The 18,131-nt window shown below is 38.4% G+C and overlaps 1 protein-coding gene across 1 annotated transcript in view; it reads right to left on the bottom strand.

The window, feature by feature from the left end:
* dtnbp1b (dystrobrevin binding protein 1b) overlaps positions 1–17,385 on the bottom strand; it is a 30,205-nt gene extending 12,820 nt beyond the window's left edge. The window contains exon 1 of the mRNA XM_075449992.1: positions 17,015–17,385. Coding sequence (XP_075306107.1) covers positions 17,015–17,060 — 46 coding nt within the window. The 5' untranslated portion in view covers positions 17,061–17,385. The remainder of the gene's footprint in view (positions 1–17,014) is intronic.
* Between the last annotated feature and the right edge of the window lie 746 nt (positions 17,386–18,131).

The raw sequence follows: 18,131 nt of genomic DNA, 5'->3' as shown, positions 1-18,131 counted from the left end.
GATATTATGGCCCTGACTCTTCTCCTTTCTGCCAACATCTTAAATATTTGCATTTATTTGTCCAAATGATTTATGACGGCAAGCATCAAGGTTCTTTTCTTTTTCTGTCAGTACTGTTATCTACACTGAATGAGAGTGAAAGCTCATTAAACCAACTAACTGCACGCCAACATGGAACACAAAGCTCTGTAGGAGGGCTTCTTGAATCCTGCTTAGTCACTGACTGTAAGAATACCAACAGAAAGTCACAAATCATGAATTACTAACTGTCCAAGGATACCATACAGCTCGAGGGACTCTACACAAAATGTCTTAGTCCATTACACAACACTGAGTGATTTGATTAATTCCCCTCGACTTATTTGCCATAAGAACACATCCAACTAATGTGGCAAAACACCAAGCTGCCATCATCATTTATGTGGTTTACTGTCTGTCAATTACTCTCACACAGGCACACACAGTCAATGTCTGTGTCAAACCAACCCTCCCCCCCAAAATAAATAGATAAATAAAAAGATGATGGATCGAGAGACATAAATTGCTTCGACAGGCTGAAATGTGTGCAGATACCCACAAAAACATTCACACACTTTAATAGACAGAGTGAGCAGGTCATGACGTGGCCTTGCAGCAAATCATATTTGTCAGCCACTGTTGCAGTCCAAACATTTACAGCACAAGGCTGCACGCTGGACTTAGGAATGTACCAATTGCATGCGAACTAGTGAAGGTCAAGTCTGTATATATGATTTTAACATTACACAGTGGTGGGGAAGAGGTTATTTCATTTAAAATATCACATGTGATTGTATAAACGTCTCTGATTAAAGATTTCATAGAACAAACATTTCTCTGACAATCGAAGATTCTAAAAACTGAACCTCAACTAGATCAAAATGAAGAGATACCATTTCAAAACACAACAACCAGTTACATAACATGAACTGCTTGTACATATCTGCCTGCCTCCTCTCTTAACAAGTATGATCTAACTGACAAACCATCTTTAAATGTAAAAAAAAAAAAGTACATATTACAGTGAAGCTGGGAAGCTAAAGAAATTGTGGTGGGCTTTTGAGTTATTTGACACATAAACCTTATGGTAATAGGGTGATTTTAAATTAACCTGTTGACACACTGTGAGCAACCAAAGTTTTTTTTAAATATATCTGCCTGTTTGTTTTGTTTTATGAATCTATGAGGAATTTGTTGGTAGCAGCAGTGGATATAAGCAAATATACCTCAGTAGACTTAACGTGAATATTTTATTTAACATTATTCATCCCTCCTCCAGCTGACATTTACAAAACATTTTCATTGCTTCAAGGAATTTGGCCTTTTGAAATGTGTATATTCAGTACTAATTCTGTATGTTAGTGTACAGTCATGCAGCAGAAAGGCGGCATTATTACACCAACAGGGACCAGATGGTTGGGTCAGCAGGGAGGAAGAGAATATCCACTCAATGCATATGAATACTGAAGTTTGGATAGATTGTCTTACTGTGTGTTTCTTCTGAGGAGATAAGAGGCTTTTATAATAATATCTTGTAAGAGAGAACAACACAGTACAAAATACAGAGTTGCTCTGACCACTGAGGCAAAGAGACTTCAGTTATATTACCCATCGTCACGTCATCGCTCCTTGGGTATAGTTGATCGTTCTTATCTCGTCTACCTTTTCTCCCCAACACAGTTGAAGTTACCAAGACACAGTCGTTAATACCAGCTTCATCCCTGTCCCCCCTAAAGTGCAGCTTTATCATTATAACAAGCACACAACGGAGAAGAGGGATTTAAGAAAACTGGACATGGTGGTATCTTGCAGCGAGGTCATTTACAGGTTATACACAGTAACACTCAATACAATGCAATACAAGAAATAATTTTTTATTACATGTGTTAAACAAAAAACAAATAAATCAGACATGAAATGATCAAGATGCTGAAAGTGTTTTTTTTTTATTTAAAAGTAGCGGTTAACATTTTAATGATCTGAGATCCCAAACCAAAGCTTGTCTGAAATATCAATAGGGACTGCAAGCAGAGACAGTCAAGGGATGGCTGCAGCATCTGCAAGACATTGCAAAGCGGTTCCTTTGTGTTTGAAGTTGGACATCACAAACCAATAGTGCTATAATGGCTACTTTACCCCTGAAAAAGGATGTTTTGGCATCAACGTGCATCCTAAAATGGCCTCAGAACACTCAATATATGCTTAAGAACATTTTAAATCAGATCACATACTTTCAGATGAATGGGTCCAGCTGCTTAGATTTGCTGTATAAAAGTAAAATCAGTTTGTTGGTATATGTAATGCAAATATTTATAATTATTGAAAAATAATCGTATGATTGAATAGAGATGTGTTGTCAGCTTTAAATATGATGAAAATATATAATTAACTACATCACTCTCTTGTTCTCCCAAGTACGGGAATCCAGTTCCTTTCACTAAGTAGACTCTTGGGCGACAATGGAGGGAATTTGGCATTCAGTTTCCCTGTATGTCGCAATCACAGTCCTTTCAAATGTCACAGCTCAATGTCTCAATGTATCTGCTAAGATGGCAACTGTCGAGGGTGTACCCCGCCTCAGGCCGAATGGCAGCTGGGATAGGCTTCAGGCCTCCCGCGATCCTGAATTGAACTAAGTGGGTATAGAAAATGGATGGACGGATGGATATCTGCATGAAGGTAAGGGACTAAAGACAAAAGGCATGTTTATATTGATGGTCACATGGTTTAACATACTTGTCACCCTCATTTCCAAGTGAACAGCTCAACAAGTGATGTATTTTATGGTCGTGTGGCCATAAACCAGTTCTGTACACTGATGACAGGAAAGGGAGTAGGAACCATGGAGAGAAGGTTGTTTCATCTGACAACGACAGACAGCACACTGTCAAACAGAGGGACCATCCATCAAGGAGAGAGGAGAGGGGAGGAAAGAGCTCTGCATCCTTTCATAAGTCGTCCAGCTGTACAAATGTGTCAAACCTGTTCAGAGACAATTTAGTTGTTTGCCAACCAATCGAGTACTGCTCACATAAACCCTTCATGTTCACTGACGACTGCATCCGGCTGCACTTGGTGATTTCTACAAGGACACTTCATATGCTACACTTACATACTGAGAACCCAGTGTAACTTATGTGTGAGGCATGCTAAATAATAAATAAATAAATAACTTTAAAAAAAAAAAAAGCTAAATGCCAATATACAAAATGTGTAAATTTAATTCTTAAGCTAATCAAGGTTTTTCAGTTCCAGTCTTGCTTCATTTGCTATTCAAATGCAGCTGCACATATCCTTATATGCAGAGATTAAATATGTCTTAATGAATGATAAAGAATTACATTTCACACATTCTTCTCTGTGTTGAGAGATAAATACGAGAGAAAGGGACTTCTGCATAAATCAGTCAATGGAGTACCCGGATACAAATTATTACCTTCTTAAAGACTTTACCTATATACACATACAGCAATGTCATGAAATAATATTCAAGGCAGATAACAAGAGATGATCCTGCCCCTCAGGAGGCAATTAAAAATGCTCACATCACAGAAATGGATTCCTCACGGAGCTGGTGAAAAGAGAACGAAAACTGAGGATAAGGAACAGATTCAAACAGGTTAATTGCTTGCCTAAAAGGAAGCTTTACTTACACTATTAAGGGTAATTTCTATCTTTTAATGAAGGGCAGCAATGCAATGACTAAATGGAAATCTGGATGGTCTGTTCCTCACAACAAGGAGAGACATTCAAAATAAGACCAAAAGTGTTGAAATGCACGACAAAACATTGTGTGCACAAATACCCTCTGGCATTGTGTACCACTTTGGACAAGGTGGGCAGGCAACAGCTAGAATAGAACAGTTGCTCTGAAGCTGGGTTGAGTTTGGATAGCTTCAAGTTTTGTAGCTTATTTTTAGATAAACACAATGCTTAAAAATAAAGATCTACATGCACACAAAGTAGATATTCACATCAAATGTGCAAAAAAACCTCATGTTTTTAGGGAATAAGAATTGAGTATTTTGAGTTGTAGATTGACACAATTCATCTAGATTTTGAAGCATTATATAAGCCTTGTCTCTGTACTACTAAATAAAGCTTTTCTGTATATCAGCAAAACAGCACCTGGCAACTCAAGAAAGGCCAATTTACCTTTCCCATTCCCCTTTTTTCATGGCAAGAAGAGAAAAATGAAGAAACAAAAAGGAAACAGATACGAGGTGACATGCAACTGAGGCTGACAGCCAGTCTTGCAGTACAGTATCCTGACTGCTAGAAAACAAAGAGCAGACTTGACAAGTAATCAGTCAGTACACGAGAAAATAATACCAAAGCTCTGCTGCACATATTAAACTGTTCCTAGCACATCACTGTTAGTATTACCTAAGATAAAAACCCATTATATCATGAACTAATGCAACACCAGTGTTACAACAAGCAAAGGAAAAACACTGGTACTGTGCAGAGTTGCACAAGCTTAGCAAAGACAGCATCAAACAGCACAAGACCAGTGAAGGGGATGCACATTGTGGGATGATATGCACATAGAAATGTAAAAAATCTCCTTGGAAAGAGATGTGCCAGGTCTCAAGTGGATACCACTGCATACTGTCTTATAACCTTGACAAAGTACAATGTTACCTGTCTACAGCTAAAACAACTTGACAGGAAGATCCTAGGCATTGCAGACTTTTCAGTCACCTTGTGCACATACATGGTATTATCCCAAGACGCATTTTACACATAACACAGTTTCCACTTTTTTTTGCGCAAGAGGCCCACACATATGTTCCCTGTGATTAATTTTTCATCAGTACACTTGTCAGAGTTAGTGCCAGAATGGGTTACACAAGGGCGGGCCTCTTCATTCAGAGTAGCTGATAAATGATAAATTACTTTAAACATAAGGTGACTGGCTGAGTAAGAATCTCAAGCAGATGTTCCGACATATGTGCAACATGGTTGTTTTATCATTTAAAATTAATCTAATGAGGAAGGTTGTTTAGCAAATGTAGGAATTGATGCAATCTGTATTTACAGTGTGGTGTATTTGCTTGTGGTCCGAGTGACATGGCAGAGGCAAACAACCTTACATGAGCCTGTAGATACAGCAAATCCAACATTTAACTGAAGTTGGATGTGGATTAAACACATGGTTTCCGCTTTTACTGTAATTATACATCTAAACCTTATAGGAATTTGTTATTTTGGCTGCGCACTCAAGCTGCTTCTGTAAACTTTCTGAATCCAAAAGAGTGCCCACTCAATACTGAGTCAAACATTTCAAAGAATGTTTCGCATTTCATTTCAATTGGACCCTAAAGAAAATCGTCTAAATCACTTTGTCAATTCAATTCTACTTTTAAAGTAGTAGTAGTAAATGTATTATTTTAGCTTTCCATCTACTAGTAAAATATTTATCTGTGTTTTCCCTGCTTGCATAGAATAAACATTGATTTAGTCTCTTATGAACTCGTGCCATCCCAAACCTTTGCTTTTAGCTAGGTCACATCCTACTTACACAACTTAACAACAATGGAGAACAGAGTGTAGTGGGGGTTTGTGCACATAGACTTCAAGAGGCAGCCAAGTGGGATAATGTAACTATTGTACGACTCTATACAAATGGGATTCCGTCTCATCACCCAGAGCTGCTCTACTTTTGCTCTGTGATGACAAAATAAACTTGAGGCAGTGACAGAGATAATATGTGCATGTGTTGGGGAGTTTGTGTGAATTTGATTCTATTGTGATATCCACACCTCACCATCAGTGTATTTCCACTTTAATTTACTTTTTAGTCACTATTCGAAACATTTAGACACACTACTTAACAAATAATCTTTTTTAATCAAATTAGTTTATTTTCTCACCTTGTAGTGGTGTTATGGAGTGCACACATGCCAGCACTGGAAGGTCACATTCTGTTTCGGTTATATTAATACTCTTTTCTTTCTTTTGAGTACCTGTGATAAAGCTTCTGCCTCCTGACCAAGGCCTGAGGACTCTAATATGCTGCAGCCCGCCTTATTGGACAGATCCATTTGCTGCAGGGTCAAAGGGATGTTTTTTTTTTTTGTGTGCGTGTTTCTTCTGTTAATTATAATGTGGCAGCCATTTTGTTTCCCCTTTGTTGTTCTGCATGGTTTAGCTGAACCAGTATTTAAGTTCCCTTTATGTGTCTGTGTGGGTAAGTCAGTTTGTTGTGTTATGCTCATTCATTTGTTTGAGTTTCTTTAGTTCTGAGTCTGTTTGAGTATAGTCATCAGATCTTTTGATTTGCCAACACTTTTCATTTTTTGGGGTAAATAACAAAAGCTCCTGTGTCTTTGTTGCCTTACTGCATGGTCCCTGACTCAGCACAGCTTTAAAAAAAAATAAGTGTTTTAAAAAGTGCATTCAAATTTTTTACATGTTGATCTGATATGAAAAAAAAAAAAAACTACACAGTTAGAATATACTGATACAACTGAGATTGTAAGTATTCACATCACTGTCAATATGGATGGACCATCCACATCCACCATTGTCCAAAATTAAATTAAACGTGTTGCTGAAGTAACTTGATGAGGATGTAGGTGACAAGAACTAGTTACATTTATGTTGTACTAAAGATAATATTGTGCTTTACCCTACTGGCGCTGCAGAAAACATTTACAAGCAATATTCTGTACCCTTCTGTCCAATAATGAATTCAGTGGTATTTTGCTGTAGCTTCATCGTACTACTCAGTTACAAACATTAATAAGTCACAGCAATGATATGAAACTGAAAACACTCAGCAGGGAGCTTGTTTACTTCTCAAGCGAACCGAAGTCTTGAACAAAACATTTAGAAGGTATTTTTCTCACGTCTTCAAAGAAATATCACCAACTATCAGCAACATGTTTACCTAATTTCTTACACAGTCTGCTTTTCACTCAAACACTTGTTCTCCCTTTTCATCTGCTCCTTTCTTTCTTTCACACCCTCATTCATCTGCAGCCCCGGTGTTGCCACCTGTTAGCCCCAGCATGAGCAGTACTGCAAAAGCATAATCTTGGCTGGGGGAAACAGGGTTTCAATGAAGATTCACACAACATTATACACAAGCACAAGCTCACACACAAACACCCTTGAGCACGGTTAAGTCCAAACTGTGCTCCCTTCTTTGTTTGTTTTACCATTTCCTTTCATTTTGCTCAAGGCCTAATGTAATATTCACTAATGTATGTCCTGGAGTGCTGCTGCTACATCGTGATCATACGGTTCACTTCTATTGCCTGAAAATGTATATCTTTGTATGTAAATCTTACGCAAGATATTATAGACTTATTTCTGAAGCCAGTGTTCAAAGGCAAACTGATGTTATCAAGAATTACAAATGACTCATTTACATTCAGTTAAAAAAAATGGCACTATGAAAGTTTTCATAATTTATGTCAGAGCCACTGTAGTGTTTTAGGCTAGCTTTACACGACAACGCTCTGAACACAATCCGCAAAAGTGGCGTTGCGTTCCCACTTTTTATTTCGCGTTTACACGAGCGTCTTTGGGTGGAAATCTACATGCACACAGTGACGCAAAAGTGTGTGAAATTTGATGTAGTATGCATGCCGTTGGCTAGGTGGTACTGTGAAGCACTGCCATACAACAACACCAAGAGCGCGCGCATGCGTTGAAACTTCCTTCTACTTCTCTCCGTAGTAGCGCGAAATAGGAAATAGCCCACAGTCGAAAACCAAAACATGGCGAAGAAGTGAATGGCTATCAAAGCAGCTAAGACAACTTGAATGTCTGACTGATGGAAATAATCCGACATGTTTGTTATTGTTTGGCTGTACTGCACATGGTTATGACCTCAACGCGTATGCGAGGATACCCAGCGTGAGCAGCTCAGAGCACACATTTGCGTTTTCAACCCTTTAGACGGGAACCTAACAGTTACCTGATAAACAGCATGAAAGCCTTTCCTCCCCCACACAAACCCATCCTTATTTACGTGTTGCACTCACACACACACACACACCTATACATTCTCATAACAAATTAATAGCTTTTAGATAATACCAGGAACAGACATTCACTCATATCTGTGTCTTCTCTGAATCTGCACAGCATGCAGATGTAGAACCATCCAGATGCGCACATGGCCAAGCGCCTTACTTTCAACCTTTTAGAGATACAAAGTCAAAGAATACTCACGAAAAATTTAGGAGAAATTGACAGGAGGGGAAAAGATGAACTGAGAAATTTTTATTCCTCAGGATCAGCTTCATCATTGTTCTCAAACAATTTTTCTCAATTTCTAAAGGGCAACAAATTAGTAACATTAAACTCTTATCAATGACTGTTTCACTTTTTCCAGACAGGTTGTAGTTCTTGAATAAAGTGGCTTTTGAAAGTACTTTTTAGCTTCATTTTTCTCAAGCTTTCTGCAGTTAATATTCACTTTTTCTTCCAAATGCATTTGAAACTTTTTTGTAGTTTGAGTTAAAGTTCTTATTTGGCCCATTTTATCCGAGATAAAGAATAAGAATACACACCATCTGGTAATGATTCCACATAATAAGCTCTCAAGTTTATATGGTTTGGAGCTGGAAAATGTACAACCCTAATTTCAAAAACATCCAGATGCTTTGTAAGATGTGAATAAAAACATTTGCAAATCTCACAAACCAATATTTTATTCAATAGAACATGGAAAAACAAAATTTGGAGGAGAGACATTTTACCATTTAATAAAAAATTCTAGCTCACATCGAAATTGATGGTAGCAGCATGTCTTAACAAAGTTTGTACGTTTTCTTTGCTCTGTTGTGAAGAAGAAATAGGCTTATGGAATTTGCAAATGGTTGTATTCTGTCTATATTTACATTTTACACAGTTTCCCACCTGTTTTGGAACTGGGGTTGAACAGAGATATTAAGATTAAAATACTTAACTCACACTGTTGCATTTAAGCAAATAGCTTATAAAACACAACTGTTTAGCAATAGAAAGGAGATGCACACGAGTAGACAAAGTATGAAGAGAGAAAAATCAAACACAAAAAAGGTGTGTAGTTGTAAAAACGTTCAACCCACTTGAAAAGAACTTCACAACATTCTGCCAGTCTGCACCTACAAACACTGCCATTCAGCTTTGGACCTAATTAGAGCATCTGTAGCTGTCTTATCACGCCATCACTTCTCCCGGTTTACTTTCTTTCCATTTCCTTGAGGAGTGGGAGGAAAGTAGAAAAGCATGTGATACCCCACCTGCTGAGGTATATCATGCAGTGACGCAAAATTCAATTTCCAAACCATCTGTGACCAGATTTGAGACAAAAACACTGATTACATCAGATTAAGTTTTGATGAGAAAATTGATTTTAGGATTTGATAGCTACTTTGTGAGTGTGCTTGGCGGTCTTTGTTCATTCATCTGTGTGTTTGTATGCACATGTATACAAGAAACTACTAGAATATTTTGCACATCATTGTGTACAGTGTGATCCAGGGCAGCCTGTCATCTTCCCCCCCATTTAACATCATCTCAAGGCACATCTGCGAGGGTGTTTGAAATCATCTGACAGCTTCAGAACAGATTCTATCCTCTTATTCTTACTTCACTACTGAAGTAACTCTTAAAACCAAACTGCCACAACAGTAAGTGTAAAATTATGCATCAGTCAGTGCTTTCCTTTAATTACAGTAATTATGCTCCATGTATGTCTGTACAAGTTCACTTTCATTACTATGGAGACAATAATAGGTAGAAGACTGAATTTAAGTGTATTCATCATCTTTGATTTGCATCTAAATAAATTGACTGAGCAGAGATCTTGCGAGCTAATTTTTGACAGTCCCATAGATATACTATGACACAACCAAACATGTAAATGGCTCTCAATGGGGTGCAAGATTTCCTGGCTGATAATAGAGAAAAATGATTGCAAAGGATGCTTTGGTTCTCTTTGGGAATAGTTTGCATCCCTCTTAGCTACACATCTACATAACTTTTGCATCTCCTTAAAAATGGTTGCGTCATAGTTTTGTTTTTTCTTTATTTTTGTGCATTTCTCATATTATATCTCTGTGGTAATTTCTATCTAAGTAGTAAGTTTGTATCTTTATTTTTACATCTGCTTTGTAGTCACTTTTGTATATTGTAGTGATTGCATCATTTGTGTAACAATTTTGTGTCTCTTTTTAAGAAGCACTGACTCAGTTCCAGTTTCTCACTTGGCCCGTCTGCTCCATTTTGTAGATGTAAGGTTTGCCTTTTTCCTTCAGAAACACTGAGTTGTAGTCATCTGGACCTTCAACAGGGCTTTGGAGGCCATTTGGATGACTGGATGACCAATACTCCTTGAGCTCCAAAAGATATTTCCTATCCTACCAACCAACAAGACAGAAAAAAAAGAAGCTGCACATTTGGAGGCATTTATAAAAGAATGCAATACCCTTTCTACCAATAAAAGAGGCTAAAGATTCTCCCTTTTTCCAGTGTATGATCTCTGAGCAACCTCAGTACCACTATAACAACCAGCACCAATTAGAAGACTTTTAGATAAAGTCGAGGCCTGCCTCACTGTTCACCTTTTTATTATTCTTTTTCATCATCTTCACTGGCTCAGCATTCTAAAATATGGTTTTGACTCTATTCTCTTTCTATTATTCACAAGTTATTGTAATTATCTTTCTCTCCAAGCACTTCACTATTCTTTACCTGTTCCCCATTTCGGCCGACTGTCTTGCGCCATTTTCTTCTTGTTTTGCCATTTCTTATCATATTTCATCTCTCCCTTTTATCGTTTATTGCTTCTTCCACTCAGCTTTATATTCCCTCTCCCTATATTTCCTCCTTTTAATGTATATCATCAGTAATTGGTCTCCAATTGTCTCCTCTTTGGAAGTCTTTCTAACATGCTGAATTATACCCGAGTCGAGTACAGTAAACAGTATAAGTGTGAGGGGAGAAAAACTGCTCATGGATTGCCAACACCTGTTATTCCAGGTGGACTTGGTTTGGAAAGAATACAGATGGAAACAAGTGAGTGAGAAGAAGGAAGGAAACAAATTTTAAGTTTGAGAAAACATTGTTAATATGACGTCCATCTTAAAAAACTGTTTGGCCCTGACCAATTGTCAACCCTGACTCTGAAAAACAAGAGGATAACAAATGCAAATAGATTGCCATGTGTAATAAAAACCTATGCATTTGCATACCTTCAATAATATTCAGTAAAATCATGCCATAGTAGAGAAGAAAATATGAAACCCTATTTCCTATCCTATCTACGTCATCAAGCAAACAAAAGCGGAGAAGGCAGAGGCTAAATATGAAAAACGAAAATGAAGCAATCAAGGAAAGATCTGTTGTTGACAGCAGATTCTTTCATCCATTAAGCAAGATCCACCAATTAACTCCATCGATCTGAGCTTAAAACCTCTTTAGAGGGAGTGTGACCTCTTTGAAAAGAACTGACAAAACATGTTTACAGCAATCTTTGTATGGCAGTCAGCGAGTTACCTGCATTTTCATTTCTTTATGTATCACAGAGGAACATGAAGAGAGGGACTATAAAAAACAACTGTGTCAACACATGATTCAGATAGCATCTGTGTGCCCTTTAAAGTGTTTAAACCTCTGAGCAAAGGCAAATACTAGGCTGAACATGAGAGGCTTCTGCACCTTATGTGCTTCCATCTGCTCGGTGTTACATCCCAGAAACTCCAGCTTCCTTTTTTAAACGTGCCAGTTCACAAGAATGTATAGCTAATTACCATTTTAAAATGCTATCAAAACATACTAAATAAAAAAAGAAAATAAATAATTTTTTTTCTGAGTTTCAAAAAGTAAAAAAAGACTAACAAAACATTAAAGTCAGCATAATAAGAACCACAACATTTTTTCTTTTTTTTTATTATTATTATTAAAAACATCCCATTTAGAAAAGAATCAGTGTTTTTCCTCTCTTCCAACACTAAAAGTTGAATTTGCCCTGTGGCTTTAGCTCTTTAAGACGGTGCAAGAACCAGTTATTCCACCATAGTTCAATAGTCCAGACCCCTCTTATTAAAGCAGCACAAAAGACTAATTATATCTGCAGTGCTTTGATTTACATGCAATTAAAGTTTCATGTGAACTTAGATAAAGCAGACAGGGGAGTGGAGTAGGAGGAGGAGGAGGAGGACAGGAGAGAAGTGGGTTGAAGAGGAGAACAGATTAAAGAACAGATGAGACACCAGCAGAGAAAGAAGCAGATTTATGCAGCAAAAAAAAAGAATGGAAGGTGGTGAGAAGAGCAGAAGAGACGGGGAGAAGAGGCAAGCCGTCATTTGGCAGGGGAAATGATGACACAGCGCATCTATCTCTGTGGCAGGTGCCTGCTGTTGCTCCTTTACAGAGGATAGGGGACGAGAGATCTGCACGAGCGCCACAATGTGAAAATACTACACTGAGTCAGGCTGGTCAGAAATATTAAAAATGTTATTCATTTCACATATTTAAAAAACAGCCACAACATAAAACATAGTGTAATTCATTATGTGGTGGATTAATGAGTTATATCAAATTATTTAATCCATTTGACATTTTTTTGTGCATATTCCTTTGATATTTCTTATCAATAGTGTTTTTATAAAGCTTGGGATTTGATATGATCAAATATAAATTGTTTCCTTGCTTGATTAAAACCCGAGTAAACCTCATTCAGTTAAGAATTGATTTCAAATTTTCCTTTCTTGACAGCTGTATTTTAGCCGGGTGCATTGATTTGTTTTCTCTGATGCAGAATTTTGTTATGTAACACTACGGTCTGTATATCAGTAATTGTAGCTTGGAGCCACTTGATATTTCCATTTGAAGACATCGCTCAGTAAGAAGATAATGTGATGAATGCCTGTTGACAAGTAACAAACGGCATAAGTACAATGCAACGTAACCAAGAAGAGAGAAAAAATAATGTGAGGGTAAAATAGGAGAAAATAATGAGCAGCAGCAATACTGAGTCAAATCACTCAACAAATAGATGTGCAATAATAAGAAATAAAGCCCAGAGAAAAAAAAACACACAAAACAATCTATCTATTGAGGGTGGGTGTCTTACTGTGTGATCATTAACACATCACCCGGACATGAATAGGTTTCCGGGTGAGTTAAATGCAAGGTTGGGCTGTAAATAACACCATGAAAATAACAGAGAGGAGAAAGGGAATGGAAGCAAGAAGGGGGGCATGGTGCAATAATAATGAAAGCAATAAAAGTGTAGACCCATTTCCCAGCTGTGATCTTTGTCACACCAGTCAGTGTGAGTCTCTACGTGTGCATCAGCGTGTGCGTGGATGTATTTTAGAGATTTTCTGTGTATATTCACCCACTGAGCTGTCAAGTGAGTCCAAATGAGTCACATCATTTTATCAATCACCCACTTACAGTACAGCAAACCTCTGTTTTTTTTTTTGCATTCATGTGTGTAAGTGCTTATCTTACTATCTTAGTGAAGATTAGTGGCAGTAAAAGACCATTGGAGTGAAGGCAGTTTTGGAAAGTGAGGACATTTTGCTGACCAAGAATTTTCAATCCATTCAAATAGCTTTGAGGCTTAAGATTTGCTTTTAAGGTTAAAGCTAATATTGGGTTAGTTGGACCTGCTTACTGTTATGTTCCGCAACATCTCTGCGTTGCTGCTTTGCAAACACACTTCTACATGTTGTAGCATTTTGCTGCCACTTGTTGCAGTCTCAAAAATGTGAAAGCTAAAACAAATCCTTGAGCTTTGCCTGCTACAGTCATAGTTATGGTATACTGCTCCTTAGTGGACTGAAACTAAAGCCCTGAATGCATGGGTCGTTTGACAAGTGCATAAATAATTTATTTTTAAGTTAATCGTCAACTCTAATTGCACTAATTGTTTATTATTCTAAAAAATGAAGGCAGAGTGAAGATTTTTCTTTTTAAAAAACTCAAGAGTTTTTTCTGCCGCGTCCGATTTTGTGCCAATCTCCCCTCTGTTCAACTGGTAATGGGACACGCCAGCAAGGCTGCAGTTTCAGGCTTATCTGCAATGTTTAAATGATGTATTATCACCTTAAAGATCACCCAAAGTTATAAAGAAAAGGTTTTTTTAAGCTGAAGAAGCTGGTTTTATACAGTGGGTGAGATGTAGGAATTTCTTTTATGGTCAAATTTTCCAGGCAGTGAGTGCTCATAGTGCGCTACAACTGTTCTTATTGCACTTATGAACAAGACAACATTGACTTTGCATGGAAACTGAAGGTAAAAGCTAAAAGTCTACGCTGTTCCAACCCTAAAAGGGCATAAGTCTGAACCGCAAGTGGTGAGAGAAAACTCAAATGCTTGTGTTGTGTTGCCAGTAGAGGAATAAATTCATTTTAATACAAACTTAAGTTAAGATAAAACTTTATTAATCCCATGATGGGGAAATTCTGGTTACACTGAGTGAAATGGTGCTTTGTGTTAGCAAATTCATATAAAGCAGAGCATCAATGTGTTGCTTCTGCAACTGCTCAGAAACACGGAGTTACTCACACAAGCAAATGCACAATTGAAGGTACTGAGCATATTTACCAAACAGAGATGTCCTGCTGTAATCTTCGTTCTGATGAGCAGTTCACTTTTATGTTCTGGATCCGATTCTGGCTTGAACACTACACCATTGCATCTCGTGTGTTGTATACTGCTTGAAAACGTATTATGTTTCTCAATGTTTTTTTTCCATTTATGTGTTTTGTACACTACTAGTCGGCAACTGAAACAGTGGATGTATGAGTCACCGCCCTTCCCTTTCTTCACCTCTGCACAAACCTCCAGGAATCTGACCAATCAGAAGACACTAGCCAGGGCCTCTCATTCTCTCAAGAGGAAGCTTCCACTATGAGAGAGCTCCCCCTCAATCTAAAATAATTACAAACTATTTGGAGTTATTAAATGTGCAAAGCTAATCTAGAGGTACCAAAGATTAAGAATTAAATGACTGGCCATGACCATGTCATGTCCACTTTAAAAGATTTTAGTACAGCAATTTGACACTTCATGTATGAGATCACTAGCCTGACTACGTCATACTCACGATTCTAGTCAGAATGTGAGTCTGATACCGCTCAATAGAGTTTTGAGTATGGGGCGTGTTTCAACCGAACCAGGAGAAAAAATGCCTCTTCGCTACAACCAATCAGAGCAACGTAGTATGTGACGTAGATTTAGCGACACACACTTGTTGTAGGAAGGACGGCAAAAACATATTTTCTATCGATAAAAGCCTTTATCGCGTTCCTCTGTTCGTCTTTCAAAATGAATGCAATGTGGAGATCCTGTAGAACAGACTCGATGGCAGAATCTACACACTCTTGCTCTCCAGCGGCAGCCATGTTTGTTTCAAACGAAGTCAAACCAAGCGCTCTTTAGTGACGTAGTCGATGATGTCCCTGTTGATCATCTGTCCATCATCGTATAAAGCCCGCCCTGGCAATCTGATTGGGTTGACCGATTCTTGGTCGGGCATAATGATTTCCCAACTGAGCAGAGCCAGACCGAACTTCCCGACCAAAACTTTTATGGGCGGGGCTAAGTTCGGCTGGCACCCAGGCTATGAGATCACTGCCACATGATCAAACACCAGCAGTAAAAATCTTCGGTTTTCGATAAGACCCGATTGTGGTTGTTATTGCAGAATAACAAGATAATCGTGTTTGAGTAAGCTGTTTGGCTTGCACATTAAGGTGAAGGCAACTGCAGTAAAATCACCTGCCAGTGCTGTCCAAAAAGGTAACACTAAACTATTTAGCAGACAACATGACATCAAACTCATTTTTCAAGATAAGTGCTGTAGAAAATAATGAGCCAAGTATTTTCCACTTGTACACTTTGTTTAATTCTTCTCTTCGTTAAAATACTTGTGTTCATGTAAAGCAAGTATTAAAAATAACCAATTGCTCAGTGCTCAGTGTAGCTAATGCCTGTCCTTCATTCATATTTCACTGCGGTTTCTCATCTTTCACTCTTTGTCCTCTTTGTGATTAAAGCAGTCGTCTTTGTTCCCATTCTGACTCAACCTAACTTTCAGCCAATCAGCATTTGACCGGTACGTAGCATCATCCAAAGGCTATGTGTGATGAGCTTCTTGAGGATGACGAATTACCCCAAATTCTTCCCTTGGCATTGGGAAAGAGTGACGCAGATGAAACATAAATGCCGCTAGGAATTGTTAATTATAGCAAGGGGGAAGCAACATGCCCACAAAAGATAGTCATACAAATATCTGTGTGTGATAATGTTGCTTGAGACTGCAATAAAAGTATTTTTTGTATTATAATCCATATATATATATATATATATATATATATATACACACACACATCTATATATAGATAGATATATATATCTATATATCTAATAAAACCTGGCCTATCAAACCCAACACAAACTGTGCGGTCTCCAGGATAAAGGTTAAATACTCCTCAGCAGTGAATGTCACCAGTATACCATCTTCTTCTTTCTTCTGTCTGAAAGGATACAGCTGGCTTGGTTGTCAATTGATGCAAAGCACCTTCCCAATAGATGTACAGCTGGAGGCACTCCAGGGAACGTGTAAACACACATATGCGTGCACCCACATACACACAGTCCCACATTACACATTATTCTGAACACTATCATGTGAGCATATTTCACACATTTACACCACTTTAGTTATACTCTACATATAATCAACCTAAATCAATGCACTAAAATTGTTGTCTGTCTGCAGTTACACACTCTCATACCCACAAAAGAGTCCATGGTCCTGTTCCAAAAGAAGCGCATTTTTTAATTTCACTAGTATATATTCATTACACTAGCTTGAACTACATGACCTTCTTTCGTCTTGGCCAGGTCTCCCTTGAAAATAAGATCTTCTATTTGAACGGATAAAAAAGATGGTTAAATCAAAGCAAAACCTAAGCCATACACACATTCAATTTACAGTGAACTATATAAATTTACAAAGGAAGAAGAAGTCACTTACAAGAGTTCCTTTGGCTACCGTCTCTTGCACTAGGTGAGGTGGACATCCCAGCAGGATGTTTTTTCTGTCCTCACAAGATAATCAAAACGAGGGACGGAAAGGCAGACAGCAAAAGGGCAGAACACCAAAAAGTCCACCGATCACGACAGCACTTGTCCACCATGCATCCTCACACTGCCTCTCAGTCTGCGCACATGCTCCTCAGTACAAAAGGTGCTTCACGAATCTTCACAAGCACATTCTCGTGCGGATCAACTCGCACACTTATGTACTCTAATACTGAGCCTTCTCAAGAAGCTTGCAGCCACAAAACACACACGTGCACGTATGGATCGGCACTGCACCAGTGTCTGTTCCAGTGTGCAGGCTGCTGAGGCTGAAAGGGGAGAGAGAGGAGCAAAGACGATTGGAGCATACCACTGGCTGCTGCTGAGGGAGGGAGGAGGGAGGCTGGAGCAGAGAGGAGATGGTGGGAGGAGGTGGGAGAGGGTGTGTACACGAGAAGGAAAAGAAATAAGGAGTTTGTGCATAAGTGTGGCAGCACATATTTCTGTAAGTCCTGAACACATTTGGATCTGACCTTTAAAACACACGATGCCTCTTTACCACGCCTGCATACTTTACATACCTGCTTTGTTTTTATGAGTCAGTGGCTGGAGAAGCAAGCAATTTTCAAAAATTGGGATGAGTGGCTAATAAAGTGGATACATTGTTGGGATATAACAAAACACTTTACAATCTCTTTCACAAGGTTAGGTTTGCTTTTGTCTCTCACACACACACACACTAACACATGAATAACCACATCATAAGAGAAATACACTTGTGCACACACCCGCTATGTGTGCCTCCACTGCCTAAGGGGGACATGATAATCCTCCTCATTAGCATGACGCTGTGAAGAGCACCACAAATCCACCTAGCTGTGTCTCCTTCTCTCATGTGCTCCTCCCCCTCTGTCAAGTGCAATTGATGGGAACCACTAAGGAGATATCTCTTGCAAGTATGTCTTCTCCAATGTGCCAGTGCCAATAATCATATCATAATAGACTGACAAACTTTTTTTAAAATCAAAATCGCATAATAAGAGGGACTCTTTGTCGTATCATCATGGAAA

Source organism: Odontesthes bonariensis, chromosome 18 (assembly GCF_027942865.1).
Source record: "Odontesthes bonariensis isolate fOdoBon6 chromosome 18, fOdoBon6.hap1, whole genome shotgun sequence".
NCBI classification, from domain to species: Eukaryota; Metazoa; Chordata; class Actinopteri; order Atheriniformes; family Atherinopsidae; genus Odontesthes; species Odontesthes bonariensis.
This window is presented reverse-complemented; position numbering and strand designations above follow the sequence as displayed.